Raw genomic sequence first — 23,756 nt, 5'->3', positions numbered from 1 at the left:
CCTCATGATCTGAACATGTGAGCTTTCGTTCCATACTCTGCCTATATGATCTTATTATATTCTGTGTTCTAGGAACACGAGTTTCTGTTCAGTAGTTTCAACATGTGAGCTTCAGTCCTATACTACTCGTAGGATATGTACTCTTGTTCAGCTCTATACTACTCATGGGATATGTTCTCTTGTTCAGTACTATACTACTCATAGGATATGTACTCTTGTTCAGCCCTATACTACTCATGGGATATGTACTCTTGTTCAGTCTTATAATACTCCTGGGATATGTACTCTTGTTCAGTCCTATACTACTCATGAGTACATATCCCTTGCAAAGCGATTGACCTTTTCGTTTTTGTATTGTCTAGTTATCCAGAAGGAATTTTCAATAAAGTGGCAGATAAATTCTACTTGTCACAGGAATCCTGTGCTGGACAAGTGGAGAATGATCCGTTTAAGGTTACTCTTTGACACATGTTGATGTTTCATCATAGTGGTAACCCTCAAAGGACTATTAATTTCAGAATTACAAAAGTAGATCTTTTTGCTGAAATTACTTCATATGGCGTGGAGCCGCAAGTCATAATGTAGTGTGTGGCGTAAAACCTTAAATCCCCGTGTAATGTGTGTGGTAATTTGTAAGTCCTCATGAGATGTAAAACCGTAAGTCCTCGTGTACTACTGATTCAAGATATTTGAAAGTGTTATTATTAAGAAAGAATAGATATGAGGTATATCTTTACCAAAGTTTATCAAAGTTTGTCAGTTAATAATAGATTTGGATGTGTTTACTTTTATTTCATTACTAGTAAATGGCATCTTTGACTTCATGAGGCGGTGTAACGGCGTGCGTGTGTGTGTGTCCTTCGCCATGCAAGTCTATTAAATTCGGGCGATAAGCGAAGGTACCTTTGATACGCGCAGCATCAAACGCCTCTTTCGTTTGGCGTCGGTTTCACGTAAAAATATTAAAATGACTGCCAAAGTCGATGGGTTTGAGCGATTGCTTATCTATTTCGATCATTGCGGGAGTCCGCCTGAATTCCTCTACCAAAATACCTTCAAATTGCTTCAGCCTTTTCCTCACAACAACTTCTAACGTCAAGACACCAGGCCGACGGACAAATCTGTTTTCTTTGTGTGGATTGTAATGTATTCTGATAAGCCACTTAATAACGGGTTGGAGCACCTTACGCCTGGACTCAGTGTTGTGTAGACTCCACACGATGCCGGAAGGTGTTATGTCTGATTTTAGCCCATTCGTTGAAGTTAAGCACAAAGTTACACAAAGGGCTATCTGTGCTCTGTTCACCACGGGTATCGAAACGCAGTTTCTAGCGTTGTAAGTCCGTAGACATACCGCTGTGCCACTTGGAAGGGGTGGAGGTGGGCATTCGTTGATAAGTATGGTCTCTACAGTTGGTTCACAGGTCTTTCGCCAGAAGGTCACGATGATGTGACGTTCAAGCTGATCCTTTAGATATATACTAAATGCTAAAAGATATTAATTACTAAACAATAAAAGTGATACTAAATACTAACAGATACTAATTACTGAAGATTAATACCAAATACTAAAAGAGACTAAATTGTAATACTGAATAATACTCAATAGTAATACTAAATGCTAACAGATACTAATTACTAAAGATTAATACCAAATACTAAAAGTGACTAAATTGTAATACTGAATAATACTCAATAGTAATACTAAATGCTAACAGATACTAATTACTAAAGATTAATACCAAATACTAAAAGAGACTAAACTGTAATACTGAATAATACTCAATAGTAATACTAAATACTAACAGATACTCAATTGTAATACTAACTATTTATCTATACAAATTGTTTGTTTGTTTTTGAATTTCGCGCAAAGCTACACGAGGGCGTAAATTGGTATGGAGGCTCAGAGGTTCATTAGGTCCATGCGGAGGTACATACAAATTTTATGTTTTGCATTTTCTAAGGATGTTTTGCGTTCTTTACAATTACATACAAGGGAAGTAATTTTTCATGTCTTAAGATAACCTTTCATTAATCATGAATTTACATAATTTTCGTCCAGGGGACGGGTACTCCAGCTAGTTGAATAATAATACCGAATAGTTTTTTATCTTAAGTTTTGGCTGCTATTCTGCTGCCTATTTTCAGGGAAGTCCTGTGTTGGTGGTGACTAACATTATATTCTGGACCTTAGTAGAGAAATGCTGATGCTGTATCCACTAGATTGGTTCTACCGTCCAATAAGCCCCCAGTGGCACAGCGGTATGTCTGCGGACTTACAACGCTAGAAACCGGGTTTCGATACCCGTAGTGGGCAGAGCACAGATAGCCCTTGTGTAGCTTTGTGCATAATTAAAAAACAAACAAACCGTCCAATAATTTCAATTAACTAGCTATGTAAATGTATTAGGGTTTGTTGTCCTGTTTTAAGTTCTGAGTGTGTTATCAGTCAGATCGATATAAAAAACTTTTATCTTTTTCTAGTGTGTGTGGTTCATATCCTGTTATTTATGTGTTATTCCAAATTATTGTATGGTATTCTTCTTTGTCACGATGGGCCATAGCAGACAGATCGGTCTTCCCGAGTTTTGTATACCTATTATGCTCCAATGTATAGGATTCCACATTCACATGGGATGTTACAAATGGTTTGGTGTATAATAACTTTGTATGATTTCAAATAAACCTCTGACATGAGTAATATGGTTGTATGTCTAGAATATTTTTCCAGTTTATTTTCTTCTTTATTAACTGTCATGGATAACCTTTATTAAGGTCAAAAGGTTGTGATTTGTTTTTCTTTACTTCTTCTCAGTTTCTTCGATAGTTAAAATATAGCTCATTCTGGAGACTAGGCAGTTTGTGACTTCACTGTTTTGGCGGTTCGATGTATACTCCAGCTATTTACCTGTATCTGTGGGTTTCGTGTACACTCATGTTGTATATGAGTTTTATGTCTTCGTAACCATCATATCGACGAATTGGAGCACATAATATTTTTCTATTTCCATTATAAATTGTAACTCGAGATGTCTGTTCAGATGGTTTTGATGAGTGCTTAAATCTTGTCTGTTGTTCATAGTCATATTGTGAATGTATTATCCACATATCTGGGCCGAAACTTTGGGTTTGAGCAGCTGTTTTGAGGGCATTAACTTCGAAATGATCCACATAGAGGTTACTAAGTACAGATGACGTGTATAAGCCCATGGCTAGGCCTTACTTTTATTCACGGTGTTTATCTTCATGTTATCAGTTAAGTTCTGTTAATACAGAAAGTTATGAGTTCTGGCATTTTGTTCTTGATACTATATACGTTCATGTTGAAATTAAGTTGTGCTGATACAGAAGGTTGTGAGTTCTATCATCTTGTTGTTGATAATACTTATCTTTATGTTGGATATATGCTGTCTTGACACAGAAGGTTGTGGGTTCTATTATTGTGAAGATTGCCAGTTGGAAGCGTTCCTTGACTCTTTTAATACATTGGTCGTTCAATATTTGTGACAACACATTAAACAACGTTTGACGTTTCGTTCAAAATCTTCTTTCGACTTAACATGTAAGATTAGATGAAGAGTTTAAAATTATTTTCTGTATTATGACTTTTATTTTTAAGCGATACAAGTCTTTTCTCGCTGGGCTTTGTGCTTTTTGGTAACCAGATTAGAATGATTTCTAATGTTATTTCTTCTCAGTTCTAACAAACAGGAAGGGTATTCTCATGTATTCATTTCCTGACAGAAATATTTTTGTATTCACACTTTATTCTTAGAGATTATGTTTTTTTTTGTTCTAATTAGGTTTACCTTCTAAACCGTGTCATTAGAACGTTTAAATCGTGAAATGATATGATTAAACGCTATGCTAAACGCTGTCCTGTCCTGTTCACTTACTTATTACACCAGTTAGAAGTGCTCCTCTAAAATACTGCCCAGAACTATTGCAGTCATTACTATTTATGAATAAAACAAAAAACGAATTTATGGGAATACAAAATATGAGATGTGCGTGTGTGTGTTTTCTTTAGAAACTAATGTAGTTTTCTGTAGTCTTTTTACTTCCTTATACGTAATAATGTACTTTCCTTTTTTTAGAGTTCTTTTTTCCAATATTTCTTCGGAAAATGAGACAGTGTAAAATATATATCCACCATTTAGAGCGTCAGCTAAGATTTAATAATGCTGCGCAATATTTCAAAGTATGTTTGCAAACTATTTTGGATTTATTTCTTGACTCTTCAAGCATATTGTTCTGATTTATTTTCTTATATTAAGCTTCTTCCACATAAACTGACACCATTTTGAAGGACAGTATCAAAGAAATATTATCCAACAACCTCGAAGAAAAGGCACGTGTGATCTAACAGTGTGCTTAAGCTTTTATGACTGTGGGAGAAAACAAAGAAAAAAATTGCGAAATTTTATTTTCCATGATTTACCTGAATAGATAGCTAAATCTTTTAATATTTTTTAATTCTATACAACTTTCACATTAGTACAGATTACAGAACTAACATACGTTTCTAAACTCTCTGTAGGCCCGCCAGAACCGTTGAAAAATTGCACTATCACTAACACGACGATTGATTCTATCCATTTGGAATGCGTGGCAGGCAACGATGGTGGTTTGCAGCAATTTTTCTTCCTCGAAGTTTATAACTCTCAACTGGAACGCTTATCTGCCAATATTACGAGTCATTCTAAGCCCGAGTTTCATGTTTCTGAATTGTCGGAAGCATCTCGGTTCACCCTCCTTGTTTACTCAGCCAATGGTAAAGGAAAAAGCTCCCCTGTTGCTCTTACGGCAAAAACGAAACCTAAACCTCAAGAACTGGCTGGTGAGTTACAATATGTTCTTATTATGACCCCCGAATTGTACCGAATAAACATTAAAACTTTCTGTAGGATATTAACCTCTCCCTATCTGGTATTTACGATGTCATTTTAAGAAATCATTCCTATTACACTTTAATTAACGTGCTACGAAACAAATTGCTACGAAAATGTTTCAGCGGCTATGACTTGAGATGAAACATTAAAACTTTCTGTAGGATATTAACCTCTCCCTATCTAGTATTTACGATGTCATTTTAAGAAATCATTCCTATTACACTTTAATTAACGAGCTACGAAACAAATTGCTACGAACATTTTATTTTTCAGCGGCTATGACTTGAGATGAAACATTAAAATGGCGAAATGAAATGATTCATAGTTGGTATTAGAAGTATTAAAACGAATGTTTCGGTCATTCACAAGTTATAGTTTCTAACTATATAAACTAACTATATATATTCTAACTATATATTGTAATTATATAAAACAGTTAAAATACCGGGAAAAGTAAAAAGATTAAACAACTGTTAAAACAACAGACAAAAAACAAAGTTAAATTCAGTAACTAATACCGGAGGAAGACGTTACTTGGTGTCGAAACATATGGCTAGTTTTAGCTATTGGTTTTAACTTGACAGTTTCTTTTTCTGTGTAGTGCTTCAAAAAGTATTTCATATTAGACTGTAATTGTTGTTAAAAATGACAAAACTTTGAAGAAGTGATCAGTTTTAATTACATGGTTATGTAGGAAAATATTTGTTTGTTAAAATTATAAACTACATTAGAATTTATGCTTTAGTATTTAACCAATAGCAATGGAAAAATACACGTATAATAAGAAAGTTAATAACTTGAAATATACTGTTAGAACTCAAACAGCACTAGGATGGAGAAATGTATTGAAGTGTAACAAAGCAGTATTGGCAGTGAATCAGTAATACAATGGAAAATCAGCATATCAAGTACAACAAGAAAGATAACAACTAATAAAGCAGTGACGAAAGTGAATTAGCATTGTAATTGAAAATTAGCATATTAAGTATAACAAAAATATAATAACATAAGAGGGAAATTTGGATTTTTACTTTTTCCAAGATAATGAATTTTAGAAATAACACTTTTCTGACCTTTAGAATTGCAATTCCTATACCTATTTGGCCTGGCATGACCTAGTGGTTAGGTCACTCGACTCGCAATTTACAGATCTAGAAATCAAACCACATCACAGAACATGCTCACCCTTTCAGCCGTGGGGGTGTTATAACGTAACGGTCAATCCCACTATTCGTTGGTAAAGATAGCCAAAAGGTTGGCGGGAGGTGATGTTGACTAGCTGCCTTCCTTCTAGACTATCACTTCAAAATTATGAACGGCTAGCGCAGATAGCACTATATTGTCTTTACGCGACATTCAACAAAACAAACAAATAACTCTCCTTCTATTCCTAAGCAGGGGTGTGATGAATCCCAAGTTTAAGCCCTTACTACACCTGTTTTATAGAAAACATATTTATATTCCAATAGATAAAAATGGCCTAAGATATTCACAAAGTATCTTGAATTATAAACTAACTGGGACATTTTATCCAAATTATCAATACACTTAACAGTTAATGAGTCAATAATTCACTGCGTTACTTTCATTCTCCCCCAAATCAGCGAACCATCATATTTGAGTTTTGAAACTTTTCTCTGTGTCATATTGCATTTATTGTTTATGTAACGTCAAAACAAAAAAGTTTATTCTTACTGTCTCTTTCTTTTGTCACAATTATTTGTTTTCGTTTAACTGCTAATTTGTTTCTTAGTTCTTTTTTATCTTATTATTGTCTTTTGTTTCTCATATTCATTTTTATCTTACTGTAGTCTTTTGTTCCTCATAGTCCTTTTTATGTTACTGTAGTCTTTTGTTTCTCATATTCTTTTTTATCTTACTGTAGTCTTTTGTTTCTCATATTCTTTTTTATCTTACTGTAGTCTTTTGTTCCTCATAGTCCTTTTTATCCTACTGTAGTCTTTCATTTCTCATAGTCCTTTTTATCCTACTGTAGTCTTTTGTTCCTCATAATCCTTTTTTATCCTACTGTAGTCTTTTGTTCCTCATAATCCTTTTTTATCTTACTGTAGTCTTTTGTTCCTCATAGTCCTTTTTTATCCTACTGTAGTCTTTTGTTCCTCATAGTCCTTTTTTATGTTACTGTAGTCTTTTGTTTCTCATATTCTTTTTTATCTTACTGTAGTCTTTTGTTTCTCGTAGTCCTTTTGTATCATACTAGAATATTTTGTTTCTCGTAGTCCTTTTTTATCATACTAGAATATTTTGTTTATCATAGTCAGATCGCTACTGACTTTGTTTCAGGTAATTTATTTTACCTTGCTACTGTATTTCATCGCTGGTAGTCAGCTCTTCATTTATACTGCCGTCCTTTGTTTCTTGTAGTCACATTCCATATCTTACAACTGACTTTTGTTTGACATTATCATTCTTGTTATTTTATTATTGTTCTTACTCTTACTACTGGATTTTTGTTCTAGTAGTCGTTTTCAAATTTCCTCATTTACAGTTACTTTTACATTTTTCAAACTTAGTCACATTCCACATTTCCTTATCTACGTCTGTACAGAGCAAACACGAAAAGTTGTATAATTATGAGATGTGAATAACACTAAACTTGGTCTAGATACAATATGCTTATTTGTTAAACAAATATGTACAAATTTATAGATGTGTAAAGGTTAATTAAAAACACGAGAGTAGTAGGATAATACTACTTAATCAATGCAATTTTTTCGTTTTTTTCCCCAATTTATTCTCCTTTAAAAACAAGATAGAATTAAGTGTATTGCTTTCGAAAAGTCTTATTTAAGTACTGGTGCTAATCATCAACAGCATTAACTCTTCTCTGAAAATTCTTATTGAAATATTGCCGTTGTTCATCAATACCATTAGAGCTTCCCATAATGAATATTTTTCTCACGTCCTGTGGTATTTTGAAAGTTAGAAGACGAACAATTGATATAACAAGGAAATATATAGCTACAAAACTTTCTTATGAATGCTTGCTGAATGTAATACCAATGAGTTTTCAATACATAACAAAACAAGAAAGGCCGACGATAGAATAATAAGGAAGGGGAGAGCTACAAGAAAGATCGAAGATGGATATAATGGAGGAGAGAGCTACATGAAAGACCGAGGATAGACTAAGGAAGAAGGATAGGGTTACACAGAAAACTGACGATAAGTTAATAATGAAGGAGAGAGGTACAAGAAAGACCGAAGATAGATATAATGAAGGAGAGAGCTACATGAAAGACCGAGGGTAGACTAATGAAGAAGGATAGGGTTACACAGAAAACCGACGATAAGTTAATAATGAAGGAGAGAGGTACAAGAAAGACCGAAGATAGATATAATGAAGGAGAGAGGTACAAGAAAGACCGAAGATGGATATAATGGAAGAGAGAGAGAGCTGCATGAAAGACCGAAGATAGACTAATAAAGAAGGATAGGGTTACACAAAAGACCGACGATAAATTAATAATGAAGGAGAGAGGTACAAGAAAGACCGAAGATACATATAATGAAGGAGAGAGCTACATGAAAGACCGACGTTGGATATAAAGAAGAAAGAGAGAGCTATAAAACATTCTTGTTTAATAAAAGTAATACACCATTTAATCCACAATATATATAATTAAAAGAGTAACGTATGGGTCAGTGTGGAAAACATTTTGAACTACATTAAACTATGCAGAAAGGAAATCAGGAATAGGTAATTAGGGACGACGTCACCATACGCGTAAAGGAGGGGTGGGTGTAGATAATACTAGGCACTGCAAAGAGAAAATTATTTAGAAAATAGATCTATCATCCCTCAGAACCTCATCTCAGACAGCAGTGTTTAGGTGTTAAGGTTTTGTGTGTGAATTTCTTAATTTGTTTATAGATACTTAGAGTACCGGTGCTGTCACCCTATTGAGTTTTAATACTTGACCCCAATACCCAGGTTCGGAAAGTGTCACTAGATCTAGTGTCACTTCTTAGATTGTTTGGGTTTGTTTTAAATTTCGCTCAAAGCTACATGAGGGCTATCTACGCTAGTCGTCCCTAATTTAGTAGTGATAGACTAAAGAGAAGGCAGCTACCCACCGCCAACTCTTGGGCTACTCTTTTACTAATGAATAGTGGATGAGTCGATCGGTTTGTCATTTGTAATCAGATCATTGGGCTTAAAGTGTCTCTTGGACTAGAGGCATTTGGTGAGTATCATGTGTTGGAATAAGTTTAACCTCGCAGACATTGAGACGCCCCGCGTGGCTATCAGATTTGATCAGAACTCGGCTCTCCTAATCTCATATGCGAGTAGTCTAGGAAGGTCATTTAACTGTTTTAATTACTTTAAATACACAACACTGTCTTTACGTTTTATAAACTTTGGGCATTCAAATACAAAATACTACAACCAATTTCGTACCCAAAGCACGAGTTTTCAACTTTAGTTATTTATTACTGCAAAAAACAGATATGGGTATATTTTATTCGTTTCTATAACACGTGGTACATGTTAATTTTAAATTAACATTTCATTTAAATGGAATAACACCAATAAATACATGCATACATATTTATATATACACTATACATAAGGTAAACTATTTAACATAATTATAAAACAATATAAAAATATATTTTAATAGATATAAACATGTTTATACAATGTTAGTTCACATACAGTCGGAGAACTGAAATTCTTGAACACTCGTCTAATCTAAAGAAACATTCCTGCGTTTAATTATTCCCAGCAATTCTCTTACATTCAGTTAAGTTTAATTACTCTTAGAACAAATTAATTCGGTCTCATCATATAGGATACGGTGGTTTTAGTTAATAACATGTTCTGCTATACGTAATAAAGCGCAGTTTTTGATTTTTACTGCAAACTTGTGTTTATTAAACAATATTTTAGTTTACTAATTATCTAACCAATACAGACGTTGTTGTATTCACACTTTATTTTATAAATTCCGTTTTTGTTCAAAGTTGCTATTTGCCAAGATTTGATATTCCGTATATCTGGCAAAAAGTTTTCCTATTTGGTTTGAGAATTTAGTTATTCGTATAAACAGTTGAAAGTATCATGAGATCTGACAATTTAATTTTACGAGTTATCTTGTTAACAGTTTTATCAATAATTATCGGGTCTTATCCTCTGTCTATGGCTACATGTTTAAGATAGCTGAAGTCAGTGAAGTGGTCAACATCGTTGGGCGAAATACGAATTGTTCTGTAATTTAGAAAAGTGTAGACACAAACCTCCTCAATTAAGGGTGACATGAATCGATAGTGGCGGTACGGTGACAGCAAAAATAGTCCGAGAAACTAATGTTTTTAGTCAAAATCAGAGTTTCTAGTTACCAAAAGATAAAATAATCAACTTTTTGTTTTATTCATTTTCATTTGTAAATTCAGTGTTATAATGTAGATTGTTTAATGGTGTGAAAATGTTGTTAACTTAATGTTAAAAGGACTTCACACTACCAACGTATCGTCCACATATCTCAACCGTATGTTTGGTTTAAATGACAACTGAGAAAGAACAGTGGTTTTAAAATAATCCAAGAAAATATCAAAACGTAGTGGAGAGAGAAGAGATTCCACAGATGATCCTTGAACTTGAAAATATAATTTATTATTTACTTAAAAAAAGAAGAATATAATACACGTTTTTGTCAAGTTTATGATATTGCTAATTTCAAGTGAAAAATTAATTATCATGTGTTCAAGACAGTTAATGGCTTCATTTACCAGGACTCAAATAAACAAAGATATAATATCTAAAGAAACCGTAACATTATTATAAGATAGCTCTAAAGACTGAACTTGATTAACAAAGTGTGTTGGATTTTTAATGTGGTGTTTGTGTTTTGAGAATAAGAAAATTTATCAGCTATGAATTTGGTAACGAGATGTGATAAAGAATTAATACCAGAAACAATCGGGCGATAACGAATATTTTCTTTATGTATTTTAGGTAGTGCATAAAATCGTGAAGGAACATAATTAGATGAAGGCTGGTTAGGGGTTAATGTAATACAATATTTCAAAGTGTTTCTAACTTGTTCACGGTAAGTGTTAGTGGATTACTTACCTAACAAGTTATATGAACCATGTATTAACAAATTGTTAATCTCTTCTTTAAAACGGTTCTTGTTTACGATGATAATTTGGTTACCTCTGTCACTTTTTCTATGACATATATTTATTTTATCTGAGAGCCTTAAGGTCAATCAATTCGTATTTTGTGAGATTTACATACATCAACGACTATGACTTAAGACAGTGTTTGTTGGTTCCCTAAATAAGATATGCTATTTTGTTTACTTATTGTTCCTTTCATTAATAATATTGTTTATACTAGTTACTTTATCGAAAATAACTTATTTTATTTTATTATAATTTGTCGTTTGTTTATGATGCTTATGTTATAAAGACTGATGTGTATTATTAGTTTGGGATTGTATTTAGAACTGAAACGGTATTCGGATTATAACCGAGAATATCGTTAATAACGATGGCATCCAACTGGTGAAACAAAAGATTCTACTCTTTATAAGCAAATACGTAAAAAAAGTGTATTTGATTAGCTATGCTGCTGGCCAGGTTGATTTTTAAGTTTCGCCCTAAGTACATAGCTTACTCTGATTATTAGTGTAGTTGTTGATGACGCGGCTTTAATCCAGACGGATTTTATTTTCGTTTTAAATGAAGGGAAACTCTACTAGGTTAGACTCAGTAAGTGGTATTAAACATTCTTCAATGTTAAAAGCAAGTTTGTTCATATAAATATTCAATCCTTAATTATTTCAACTGGCCCTCGGTTATTTGACGATCGGATAATTTCTTTTAACTTTTGGAGGTACAACTATATGTTCATTATCTTTATTAATGATTGTAGTCTCCAAAGTAATATCTAACTTTAGATTAGATATAAAATTTCTTTCGTAATGTTCAAGGTAATTTGTTCACTAAATTCCCAACGTTTGTCTTCAAAGACCATAGGATATACAGGAATTTATCCGTTTCCTTAAGATGTAAATTATAAGAAAAGTTTTAGAAAGACTATACATAGTTTTTATTTTATTTCTATAAATATATATTTATTGTAAAGAGTGATGTCATTAATATTACCTCTTAGTATTGAAGAATATCAAGTCTATTTTTGGTAATTTTATATGTAAAGTCCTGTTATTTTAATTGATTTTCAACAAAGTCTACACTATTTCAATTGTTTTCAGCAGGGTCCACATTTACTAAATTTACATTATAAGTTACACACTACTGGGATAATTTCCAAGATCAATTGTTAAAATTTTTATTAGACTATTACTATTCTTGTTGTCTCGTAGATTAACAGACGGGATTAATTTAAGTTAGTAACTTCCATTTCTACTGTACTAGTTTAGCTTGTCACGTGAACAGGTAGTTCTATTAGGCTTAGCAGTTGTCTCGTTGAGGTAGCTAGTAACATTCAGGGCGTGAGTGGAAGTTTTCGTTAAGGAAGTCTAATTGGTTTATTCATGTATCTTGAAATATTAAATTAGTAAAAGTAATACACAATTTAAACTACAATTATTTATTATTACAAAAACAAATGTATTTCTCAACACGTTTCGACCACATTTGTTCGGGTCATCATCAGGCAGAATGAAAACAAATGAGGCAACAGTCAGTTTTAAATTAACGTTCCATTCAAATGAAACAACATCATTAAATACATTTATCTAAATCACATATTACTTTGGAGACTACAGACGATAATAAAGATAATGATAGCTCTACCTCCAAAAGTTATAGAATTATCTGATCATCAAATAACTGAAGGCTAGTTAAAGTTATTAAACAAATAATTAATTTTTCTATAAATACACTTGTTTCTAACATCGCAGAAACTCTAATCCCGTTTATCAAATCTGATTTAAATAAAGCCTTTTCTTTTCATAAAAGACTAAAAATGTAATGCTTCTGTATTCAAGCCTTGCTATCAACAATTATACTTATGGTAAATGTAATGTTCGACATTAAGGCTTTCGGATATAATAAATACATTGTCATAACTAAATTATCATAGTAATTAAGAGCAATGTTAATGAATGGGTTAAAAACTTGTTAACAGATGGTTCATATAAGTTGTTAAATAAGCATCCCACTGACACTTACCATGAACAAGTTAGAAACACTTTGAAATATTGTATTACATTAACCCCTAACCAGCCTTCATCTAATTATGTTCCTTCACGATTTTATGCACTACCTAAAATACATAAAGAAAATATTCGTTATCGCCCGACTGTTTCTGGTATTAATTCTTTATCACATCTCGTTACCAAATTCATAGCTGATAAATTTTCTTTCTTATTCTCACAACATAATCACTTTCAAGTTTCACCACCCATTGTTAACAAAATCCACTCTTTAGAACTATCCAATAATGACGTTATGTTGTTATTGCATCTTTATTCGCTTCAGTCCTGGTAAATGAAGCCATTAGCTATATTGAAAACAGGTTAGTTCAAAATCTCATTTTCACTTGAAGTTAGCAGTATCATAAACTGGACGAAATCTTACATCCTTCTATTTCAAAGTAAATAACAAATTATATTTTGAAATTCAAGGATTATCTGTGGAATCTCCTCTCTCTCTCTCCACTTCTTTGTGACATTTTCAAGGATTATTTTAGAACCGCTTTTCTTTCTCAGTTGTCATTTAAACCAAAAATATGTTTGAGATACGTGGACGATACGTTGGTAGTAGGGAATTATGGTGACATTAAGTGGGAAAGACTTTTTACACCAATTAATCAATCTCATCATAGCATTAAATTTACAATTGAAAAGGAATCAAGTAAAAATTTGATTCTTTTAGATGTTTTGGTAACTAGAAACTCTAATGTTTCCCTATAAATGTAAGTTTTTCTGAAGCCTTTTGCAGTCACTATACCGTCACATACCGATTCGCGTCACCCTTTTTCTTGTTGATGTATTCCATTACTCTTACTTACAGAGCATTTCGTATTTCGTCCAACGATATTGGTGTTTTCAATGAAATCAGCTATCGAAAGCATGCGGTCATAAATATAGGATACGACCCGATAATCATTGAAAATCTGTTAAACTAAATTTATCTGATCTCACGACACATTCAGTTCTTTATACAAAAAAGATAAAATTACTTGTCTACCTTATTTCCCTAAAATCAATTTGAAAACTTGTTTTTCGATATACGAAGTGCCAAATCGTTTACAATCCTCTTAACAAAGTTTGTAATATTCTTTTTCACTGAAAAATAATTTAACGACTTTGAACAAAAACTGAATTTATAAAATAAAGTGTGAATGAAACAACGTCTGTATTGGTTAGATAATTAGTAAATTAAGATATCGTTTAATGAACACAAACTTTCAGTAAAAATCAAAAACTGCGCTTCATCACGTGTAGCAGAACATGTCACTAACTGTAACCACCTTATTCTATGTGATGAGGCCAAATTAATTTGTTCCCAGAATAATTACACTTAACTGAATGTAAGAGAGTTGCTGGGATTAATTAAATAAAGAGTATTTTTCTTTGAATCAAGACGAAGGCTCAGGAATTTCAGTCCTCCAATTGTACGTGGATTACATTGTGTCAACATGCATATATTTAATAACAGTTTATTTTTCCTTATGTATAGTGCATATCTATATATATGTGTGTGTTATGTGTACTTATATTTGTTGCTGTTATTCCATTTAAGTATAAGGTTAATTTGAAATTAACATGCACCACGTGTTATAGGAACCAGTTGTCTCGACTATTTACATTCTGCCTGATGATGGTCGGAATATGTAGCAAAATATCATTGTTTTTGAATAATAAATATTTATGAATTAAATGGTGTATCACTTTTATTACTCAAATACTACAAGATATATGAGTAATAAACCAATTAACGTTCTTACATCTTGAATCTAAAAACAGGAAGTTTCCAATACTTATCAAAATATAGAAGAGATATAAAAAATGGTGTCATGTAACGTTAATATACACATGAAGTGGAATATATATATATACTATAAATATTAAGCATTATATACAGTTTATTCAAAAGGGTGTAACAAATCATTGTTACTCAATGATGATTTGAAGTTTCTAAAGGTTCAGTCACTTAGTCGACAACACTGCCTGGAAAATCGTGATAGTGAAGTGTAGTTAAACCTACTGACATTAAGCTGTTTGATTTTAAATACTTAATTGTTCCACTGCAGCTACCAACATTCGACGGAGAGTCTATTAAACCTATTGACATTAAGCTGGTTGATTTTAAATACTTAATTATTCCACTACAGCTACCAACATTCGATAGACAGTCTACCAGGTGGTTTGCTTCGATTTTCGAAACAGAAACAATTTTATCTCTCTTAGATAATCCCTGTTTGGTTTAGTTTTAAGATCATAAGTTTTAAGAAAAGCAGTTCTTGAATAATATTTCGCCTTACTGGCATGTCTTCACTTCAGCTAACCTGTAATCCTCCAGAAGTGATGGAGGAAATTGATAAAACAACAACAACAACAACACAATTCAGATAATGATAGTGCAAGAACAGAAAGATCTCAAGAGACTTGCCATATTACAAACCTGTAAGCTAAAGCGCTAGATATTTATCACGAGCTCAAGTTACTGAAACCTGCAAGAACAGAAAGACCTCAAGAGACTTGCCATATTACAAACCTGTAAGCTAAAGCGCTAGATATTTATCACGAGCTCAAGTTACTGAAACCTGCTTTTTTTTCCTCAAACATTTTTTTTTCCAAAAACTCATTCCTGTTGTTCACGTTCTTATTGTTTCATATACAAACAGATATTTATATATCTTAATTTTTTGTTGGCATATGTCAGGAGCGACGCCCAGTTTGCTACTCAGCCCTCTACTTGGAATTGTGATAGGAACCGTAGGATCCCTTGTTCTTGTCACTATCATCGTCATAGTGATCATCCGGATGAGAGGCTATGAAGAGGGTAAAGGTAAGCTATACAATAGACACAATCACACACACACACACATATATATGTATATTAGTGTGAGTGTGTAAGACAAGCAATTGACGTGAACCCATTGGAAGTGTATTTGTTTACGGTTTATTAGACCGAAACTTTGTGTATTGCATTCCCAGTCGACCTGATGAGTTTTGGTTTTGAGCGAAAGGTTTTGTCGGCAGTGGTGTATGGAGTACAAAGTGTGAGGTAATGATGGAGTTCCGCTTCTTCTTACTGTAAACCCGTAGCATAGAGTTAGTAAAGAAATATTTCAAGAAACTTGTTATCAACCTTATTATCATGACAGATTTATTATTAGCAACGAAATTTCCAAACCAGTTGCAATTGGATAACTTTTCTAATTAACTATATTTGAGTCAACAGTATTCTTTTGTTGTCAAGGTTAATAGCTTATACGATCAAATATAATTATTCACTACTAATTAGTTTCTATCTTTAGTTTTTCCATCTTTAATCTGCTGCCGTCTTCAAAGAAGTACTCAGAAAAATTGTGAATATGTATGTGGGTAGTATACAGGATTCGATCCTAGTTCTTTTGATGAGGAAAGCTAGTGTCTTATCCATGCGTCCTCGTATTAGGACTTGGATCAATCATTTGGATGCTTTGAAGAAGACTATCCAGGTTTTGCTGACTTCTATGCTAGGTTGGCCGAATGTGTTATCAGTTAGGTGGATGTAGAAATCTTATTTTATCTTTATGTTTCTCATGCGTGGTTTATACCCTACTGTTTTAGTATTATTCCAGTTCAGTGTATGGTCTAATTCTATGGCACAATGGTCTATTAAATATAGGGTGGGTATTGCAGAGTCTTATATATTTATAATATTCCTGAATTCTATCTTCTGATGTTCGTTTTAATATCCTATTCTTTCTGCAATTTATTGAAATCTACATTCACAGTGCATGTTGTAAATGGTGCTATTGTTTTGTTATTGTTTTCTGTCTCCATTGGGTCATTAGGTGGTTTAGTGTGTATTCATCGTATTGTGGCTACTGAATACTCTGCTGTTATGTGTTCTTCTATATTATTTTCTGAGAGACCTTTTACATATGACTGTGTGTTTGTGCTTTTCTTTATATATATTTATTAATATTTATCCGAAACTTTGAATAACTCTAACTAATATTTAGTAAAATAAAGGAGTAACTTATAAATAGACTTAGGTGGACGTGTTGGATAATCATCATGACAAATATTGATGTTCGATTCTTGCAACCTTACTGTAGCTACTTAACAGTAAAGCTCCAGAAAGAACCAATTTTCGAACAAAATATGAGTTTGAAAGGTAATTTACACTAGTGAACCGGAAATAAAATATATTTAATCAGTAATTACAACAGTGAACCGGAAATACGATATTTAATTAGTTTTAATATAAAAAAATTAATAAATTGCCCACTGTGAAACTTTTAAGTTTTCTGCTGCAAAAAATTAGACTTGGGAATACCTGATAAGGAAAAATAATGTTAATCTCAATAGAAACAAAAATACAAAACAGAAGGAAATATAATTTACTAATAATGAATTCGGTGACAGTTATCCATTGGAGATGCTTATTGCCTACTAGGGCTTGAAGGACTAAAAAGTTGGGGCCAGAAAAGTTAATATGAATATTTAGCAGAGCTTACTAAAAGGTTGGGCCCAGAAAATTAATATGAATGTTCAGTAGAGCTTACTAAAAGATTGGGAACACAAAGTTAATATGAATGTTTAGTAAAGCTTACTAAAACGTTGGGGACACAAAGTTAATATGAATGTTTAGTAAAACTTACTAAAACGTTGGGGACACAAAGTTAATATGAATGTTTAGTAAAGCTTACTAAAAATTAGGAACTCCTAGTTTACAATAAGGAAATGTCGTTAGAAATTCGAGAGCGGAATCCAAGATTATCACACTAAGGTGTATTTGGATTGAGTCTTTAAAAGTTCATAAAAATAAATACCTTTATAAGTTACGTAATGAGTCTTTCTTACTTTTTAGACACATTCTTCGAAGCCTAATTGCTAGTTGTAATATATTTTTGTCAATAATTCTACAAGAGAAGTTTAAGTTTGATGCAAAGCGAAGGCTCTCCATAATCTTCTTTCAATGTTTACTGTCAACGTTTTCGAAGCTAAATACCAGAATATTCGATTTTCTTTGCCCTAAATAACTTTGTTGCGTCATTAAGTGGTCCTCATGTGTGTGGGTTTGGTTGCATAGCAACAACCTTGTGTGTTCCATATATCTGCTCTTCAGGGAATAAGTCCTATAATTCCATATGCATCTTCACTGTAATGAAGTAGATTCTCCGCGTCCCCTGTTGATAAAATGACTGGAGGAACGCTTAGGTGCAATTGGCGAGGTTCATAAAATTTTCTATTTTTGATTGGCTTCAGTATCACCATAAATGCCCTTAATAACACTTTTAGATATTTTCCCTAACGAAGCTTCTACACAAGGAAAAGTGTTATTAGATATTATTTGATAAAGGTTGTTCTACACCAAGGAAATTGTTACGCTACAAAAGATTTTAGTTTAGACTAGACAGATTTCCTTGTTGTTACATCATTTTATGGACTTACCACGACTTGCTCACTCCTACTAAAGAGTACTAGAAGAGTGAAAGGCGAGCTCTGAAAAGATCTGTCTGAAAATTATTTGTGCATTTAATCCAGAACGTTGTTTCTATATTTTTGCTTTAGTGCAGTGATATCAAGTTACTATATGTTTGTGCTTGCTGTTTTCCAAATAAACTCGGGAAATCAAGGACGTCATAATGTAATCATGCTTCCTACCAGTCTAATGTATTATGCTTTCTTTGCTACAAATATGTTTTTTGCTTAATTTGCCCATCATATTACTGGAAAAGTCCAATTTATTCTGTCATTTTAAAACTTTAATGGCTTGCCAATTTTCTTCAAGTGCACTTAACACAAAAAATAGTTTCCCTTTCATTTGTGTATTTCAAAACCGACATTAAAAATAAAACAAAAACAGCATTACTCGTATTATTTTAAAAAATGCGAGATATTCAAAAGTTTAAGTTTTCGTAAGGCAAATAGTAATTATTTTTCTAAAAGCTGGAAAAGTGAAAGTTTATAAATTTTTTTCTTCCAATTTTTAGCAAGATTACTGTTTCTTGAAACAGCCAAGCTGCTTATCATATATGATCCGTTATTTTTGACCAAGTTATCAGTAAGAATACAATTAATTTAAACAATCCAGCTGCTCATCTTGTTTAGCCTGTTGGTTTAGAGCGAGAAATGTTTCCGACATTGATTTTGTCGTTGGGCCTAATAAATCCCAAACACCCTAGATTTTTCATTTGCTTGAGTTGTAGACTGAGTATATTATCTGTATCAAAATCGCTATAAAAATGTGTATGTTGTCAAATGTTTTACACACCACAAAAACGACCGTATATGCAATAAACAACGTTAGAAAGGCTAATAGCACGCAGTTCTTTTAGACAATGACAATGCGTTGTTCTTCTTTTTTTGATTGAGGAAACATGGATGTCTTATGTTGGTAGTCATACAAATGAAAAAATTGAAACATTTAATTGTTACAACACTTATAAATTAGCTTTACATGTTGATTAAAATAAAAATTATTTCTTCTGAAATGTTCATTTTATTATTTCTATTGAATTCAGACTCTACTTGGTTTTACTTAATAATTCTTAAATTATGACGTATTTCATCTAAAAAACACGAAGAACGAAGTTTTTATGCAGTTAGAGTTTGTAAGACTTAAATAGGGCACAGCTACCTTTCGTTTTTAAGATGTTGTTGTTGTTTGTTACTAAGCACAAAGTTACACAAAGGGCTATAGGTATCGAAATCCGGTTTCTAGTGGTATTAGTCTGCAGACATACTACTATGCGCAGAATTACTACTTTATATGGCTACTTTGACCTACTATCAGTGTATAAACCGTCTTAAGGTGTAATGGAGTGGATTCACTGTGGTTTCATAAAATTGTATTATGTTGCTTATATGAGATAGGACTTTTTGTTTATTTCTCAGTTACACACTTTGCTGAAAGTTTGTAGATTCATTTCAAAAATTGTGTTTTTTAATTTCAAGAAAGAGTTTCAAACATTTAAAATGATAACGTGGAACTAACTAGATAACTGAACTCTACCGAAATGTTCATTTTATGGGTACTATATTCTAAATTTTATTGACATTCCCCAGCGGGTCAACGGTACGTTTACGGACTTAAAGTGCTAAAATCTGGGATTCGATTTCCCGTGGTGGACAGATCGCAGATAGCCCATTGTGTAGCTTCGCGCTAAAAAACAACAACAACTTTCATTTTACAAACTGAGGGAGCTTTGCTGTAGGAAGAAAACGTCTTAGTGTAGGATTTCTTTGGTACTGGAGAGATCCTTAAGTTTTTAAAAAGCTCAGAGAAATACTTATAAATCCCTAACATTTCTATTTTGGAATTGATAGTAAACAAATTAATATAAATGGAGCACGAGTACAGATCAGAATAGTAAATACACCTAAATCTCTTTAACTCCGCATTACATGAAAACACTGTTTCTTTCTTTTTTTTAAATATATCAAAGACGTTAACGAAAGAGAGGTTTTACTACTTTCTCAAAAGTTTATTATTTTAGGATTCAAATTTAGTCTTTCTTTTTATATAAAAAATATACTATATATTAACACTAACACCATATACTGACACTTCTTCGTCGTTATAATTCCTTATAGGAATCCCATACGCACTTAAAACAGTAGTAAACATTACAGTTCAAAGATTAACAGTTTTATTTTAAATGCTATGTGCATGTGTAGTTCAAAAAATACTGTAAATTCATGTGTTTGTATATATATATATTTTTTTCTTTCTAGGTGATACTCCTGATCAAAAGCCAGCTAGGTAAGAACTCTATTTATAATTTACAAATAATATAAAGACATAGCATGTATACGTATATATTTGTGTCGGTAGGTATGCGGGTTTTCTTAATAACACAAACCGTTTCAATATAAGGCGGCTTATTTATATCTCGAAATTTTGTAATTTATATAAGCAGTCTTATTATCACGTCATTAGAATACTGAAACGAAAAAAAGTATATTTGTTTTCTGTTTTTGATTCATGTTTGTTCAAATGCTTAGAGACTACTGGAAAATAGCTAGATAATTAGGGCTAATGACAATACGTAATGATACTAAACATATCTAATTAGGAGTTTACACAGAGCTAATAGCTCAGAAGCCTAACAGCTCTAAACCTTACTTATTAGCTCAGCTGCATTTATTCGTCAGTTAACTACTTCTAATCACAACAATTTGTACCTTTAGAACATTCTATAAATATAATTATGTCTAGTCTTCTCAAAATTGAATAAAAAAATCCATAAAATCTTTATAATAGGTATGTCTGGATATAATGTATCAAATATAGTGGTTGAGTAAGTTATATTAAAACGGTTTTGGAGCATCACCACGTTGTTACCGTCCATATCGTTACGTACATTCATGTTCTCTCTCTCTCTCTTTCTCTCGACTGTGCAACTTCACAATAGCCGTGTAACGTAGTTTCCATTGCAAAAATCTTCGTCGTAAGACTGTCGAGTCCAAAGTACAGTACTCCTCCCTGCAGGCTACCCATCACCCCTTTAAAGTACGAGGACGACGGTTTCCCAGCACTCGTTTCAACAGTCCAATCACATATAAATCCGTAAGCACTGTGCCCAACGACTTTATCGGTATGTCTTCGTATGGAACATCATTAATGTTCGTTTCACACTCTAGTTGTTTGAATGGATGTCGCGGAAACAACTTGTGTACACGTGACTTGTTTCGCTTTTTCAGATGGAGATCTTTCTTGATTATGTTGCATAATTATGTCTGGGACACGTGTATGGCTTTTGTCACTGACCTTTGTGTTCGTGGATTCTAACGTGTTTCCATGGTTTGGGTAAGACTTATTACGGGTCTCATTCTGTGTGGTCCTGATTCCCCCAGTTGATCTTTATTCTTTTGTTTTCCATTCCATTAAGTACAAAGGATGTCTTCGTCTTGGACATTCTAAGTCCCATATCTGAACACATTTTTATGATCTAATTATTTGAGTACTTTGCGTTGGAAATTACTGTTACATACCCTTCCCAAAAGCGATCCATTTTATGTAACATCACATAAGTACAAAACGCCAAACACTCAAAATTTAGTTTATATATATGTGGTGTGGTTTTTCACGTGATTTGGTGATTTCAGTATTAAAAATCAATCTAATATAATTTAACCAACTGTCTGGATAATTATGCTTTATTTTTCCTTTGGTAATCAATTAGCTACACACTGTTTCGTTTGTTTCTTTTAATGGGAAGAGAAATTCATATGAACTTACTTTCATCCTCCCCCTCTGTTGCATCGTCACTGAATTCTAAGCACAATTCTTATGAGACAGCCCCACCCAAGTGGCTCAGCAGTAAATGTGAGGACTTATAGCGCTAAAAATCGGGTTTAGATAGTCCATTGTGTGGCAAACAAACTTATGGCAAACAAACTACTACACCTACGGTTAGACTGTAATTTTTACCATTTGTGTTTGATATTGTTTTTGGTGTTTTGTTTTTTTAAAAAAGAAGCCAAAGACTAAATCTCATAGAACGACTCATTTGGCACCCCTCACATATTTATATTAATTACTTCTTTGTTCAATTGTCAACTGATATATTACCAAATTCTTATTAGCAAACCTCATTTCCAAAGCATTTAGTTCGCTTACACTGTCATGCTTAAAAAAAGTAATTATACGAATTGCTTTATCGTTTCTTTTTCCACAAAAATTTAATTTTTTTATATTTCTTAGAAATCTATTGGTACTTTTCTTTCTCCTTCATGATAATTTGAAAAGTTGAACACAAGTTTGGTACGTTTCCAAGATTACTGAAAGAGTTGCTTGGACTTTTAAATTATAGCTGTTTACCATAAGAAAGAACAGTATTTTGTTTCTGCAAATGATTAATCATCTCTAGTGTCTTGTGAATTGTTTCTAATCCAACTATATAACTATGATATTCGGAACAATTTAAAATTCCGTAAATTACTTCTTATCTTTATGAGTCTGATTAAGGATCTTAATTTGACGGTTACATGGATTTTCTTAAATGTTTGTTAGAATTGGAGATTTTTGCTTATTGGCCTAAGGAACAACTAAAAAATGATTTTTTATTATATTTTTTTCTGAAAATTTGAGCCTTTATAAGACAAAGCAGAAACTGTAATTTACAATTATACATGCTAACAGCCATAATGGATTAATCTTGTAAACTTATTTGTTAAGCTTCTTTTATCTCAGATACCATACCTGTCAAGTACTGATAGAAATGTGCACAAGTTTCTTCTATAAGACTGATTTCAAACTCTTATCAACCAAACGTTGATAACATATTGGTACTATATAATTATGTAAGAGGAGGACTATTCATATATACATATGTTGAAAAAAAATTGATTTGTTCTACAGGGTAAGTGGGGTACTTTATAAGGTCATGTTGCTAAAGAACCGAGCCGTGACGTTATGGTGATATGGTAAACGCATATATGTTTGATTCATATTGATTTTTCAACTATTTAACAGTGCTTTATGGCTGTATGATTACACCACAGCAACTTTAGTGAGAGAGTATTTGTATAGCGAGATTATTCAACAATATAGAGCTAAAGACACAAGAATTTGAAAAAAGGAACCTCGGGTCATTTCATTGACAAGTCCAGATCATAAGCATGATATTTTTGTTTGTTTGTTTGTCAATTGATCAGTCATTATTATCATTCTTACTAACTTCGATGACGAGGAACC

General features: G+C 32.6%; 1 protein-coding gene across 4 annotated transcripts in view; it reads left to right on the top strand.

Moving 5' to 3' along the window:
- Positions 1–23,756, top strand: part of LOC106460240 (nephrin-like) — a 139,847-nt gene that overhangs the window by 102,987 nt on the left and 13,104 nt on the right. For all 4 annotated transcript variants that reach the window (XM_022386904.1, XM_022386903.1, XM_022386906.1 and 1 more), the window contains exons 9-11: positions 4,544–4,843; positions 15,780–15,905; positions 20,792–20,819. In XM_022386904.1, the coding sequence (XP_022242612.1) occupies positions 4,544–4,843; positions 15,780–15,905; positions 20,792–20,819 (454 nt within the window). The remainder of the gene's footprint in view (positions 1–4,543; positions 4,844–15,779; positions 15,906–20,791; positions 20,820–23,756) is intronic.

The sequence above is a fragment of the Limulus polyphemus genome, unplaced genomic scaffold, assembly GCF_000517525.1.
Source record: "Limulus polyphemus unplaced genomic scaffold, Limulus_polyphemus-2.1.2 Scaffold733, whole genome shotgun sequence".
In the NCBI taxonomy this organism is placed as follows: Eukaryota; Metazoa; Arthropoda; class Merostomata; order Xiphosura; family Limulidae; genus Limulus; species Limulus polyphemus.
The sequence above is the reverse complement of the archived record's forward strand: the minus strand, read 5'-3'. Positions and strand labels throughout refer to the sequence as shown.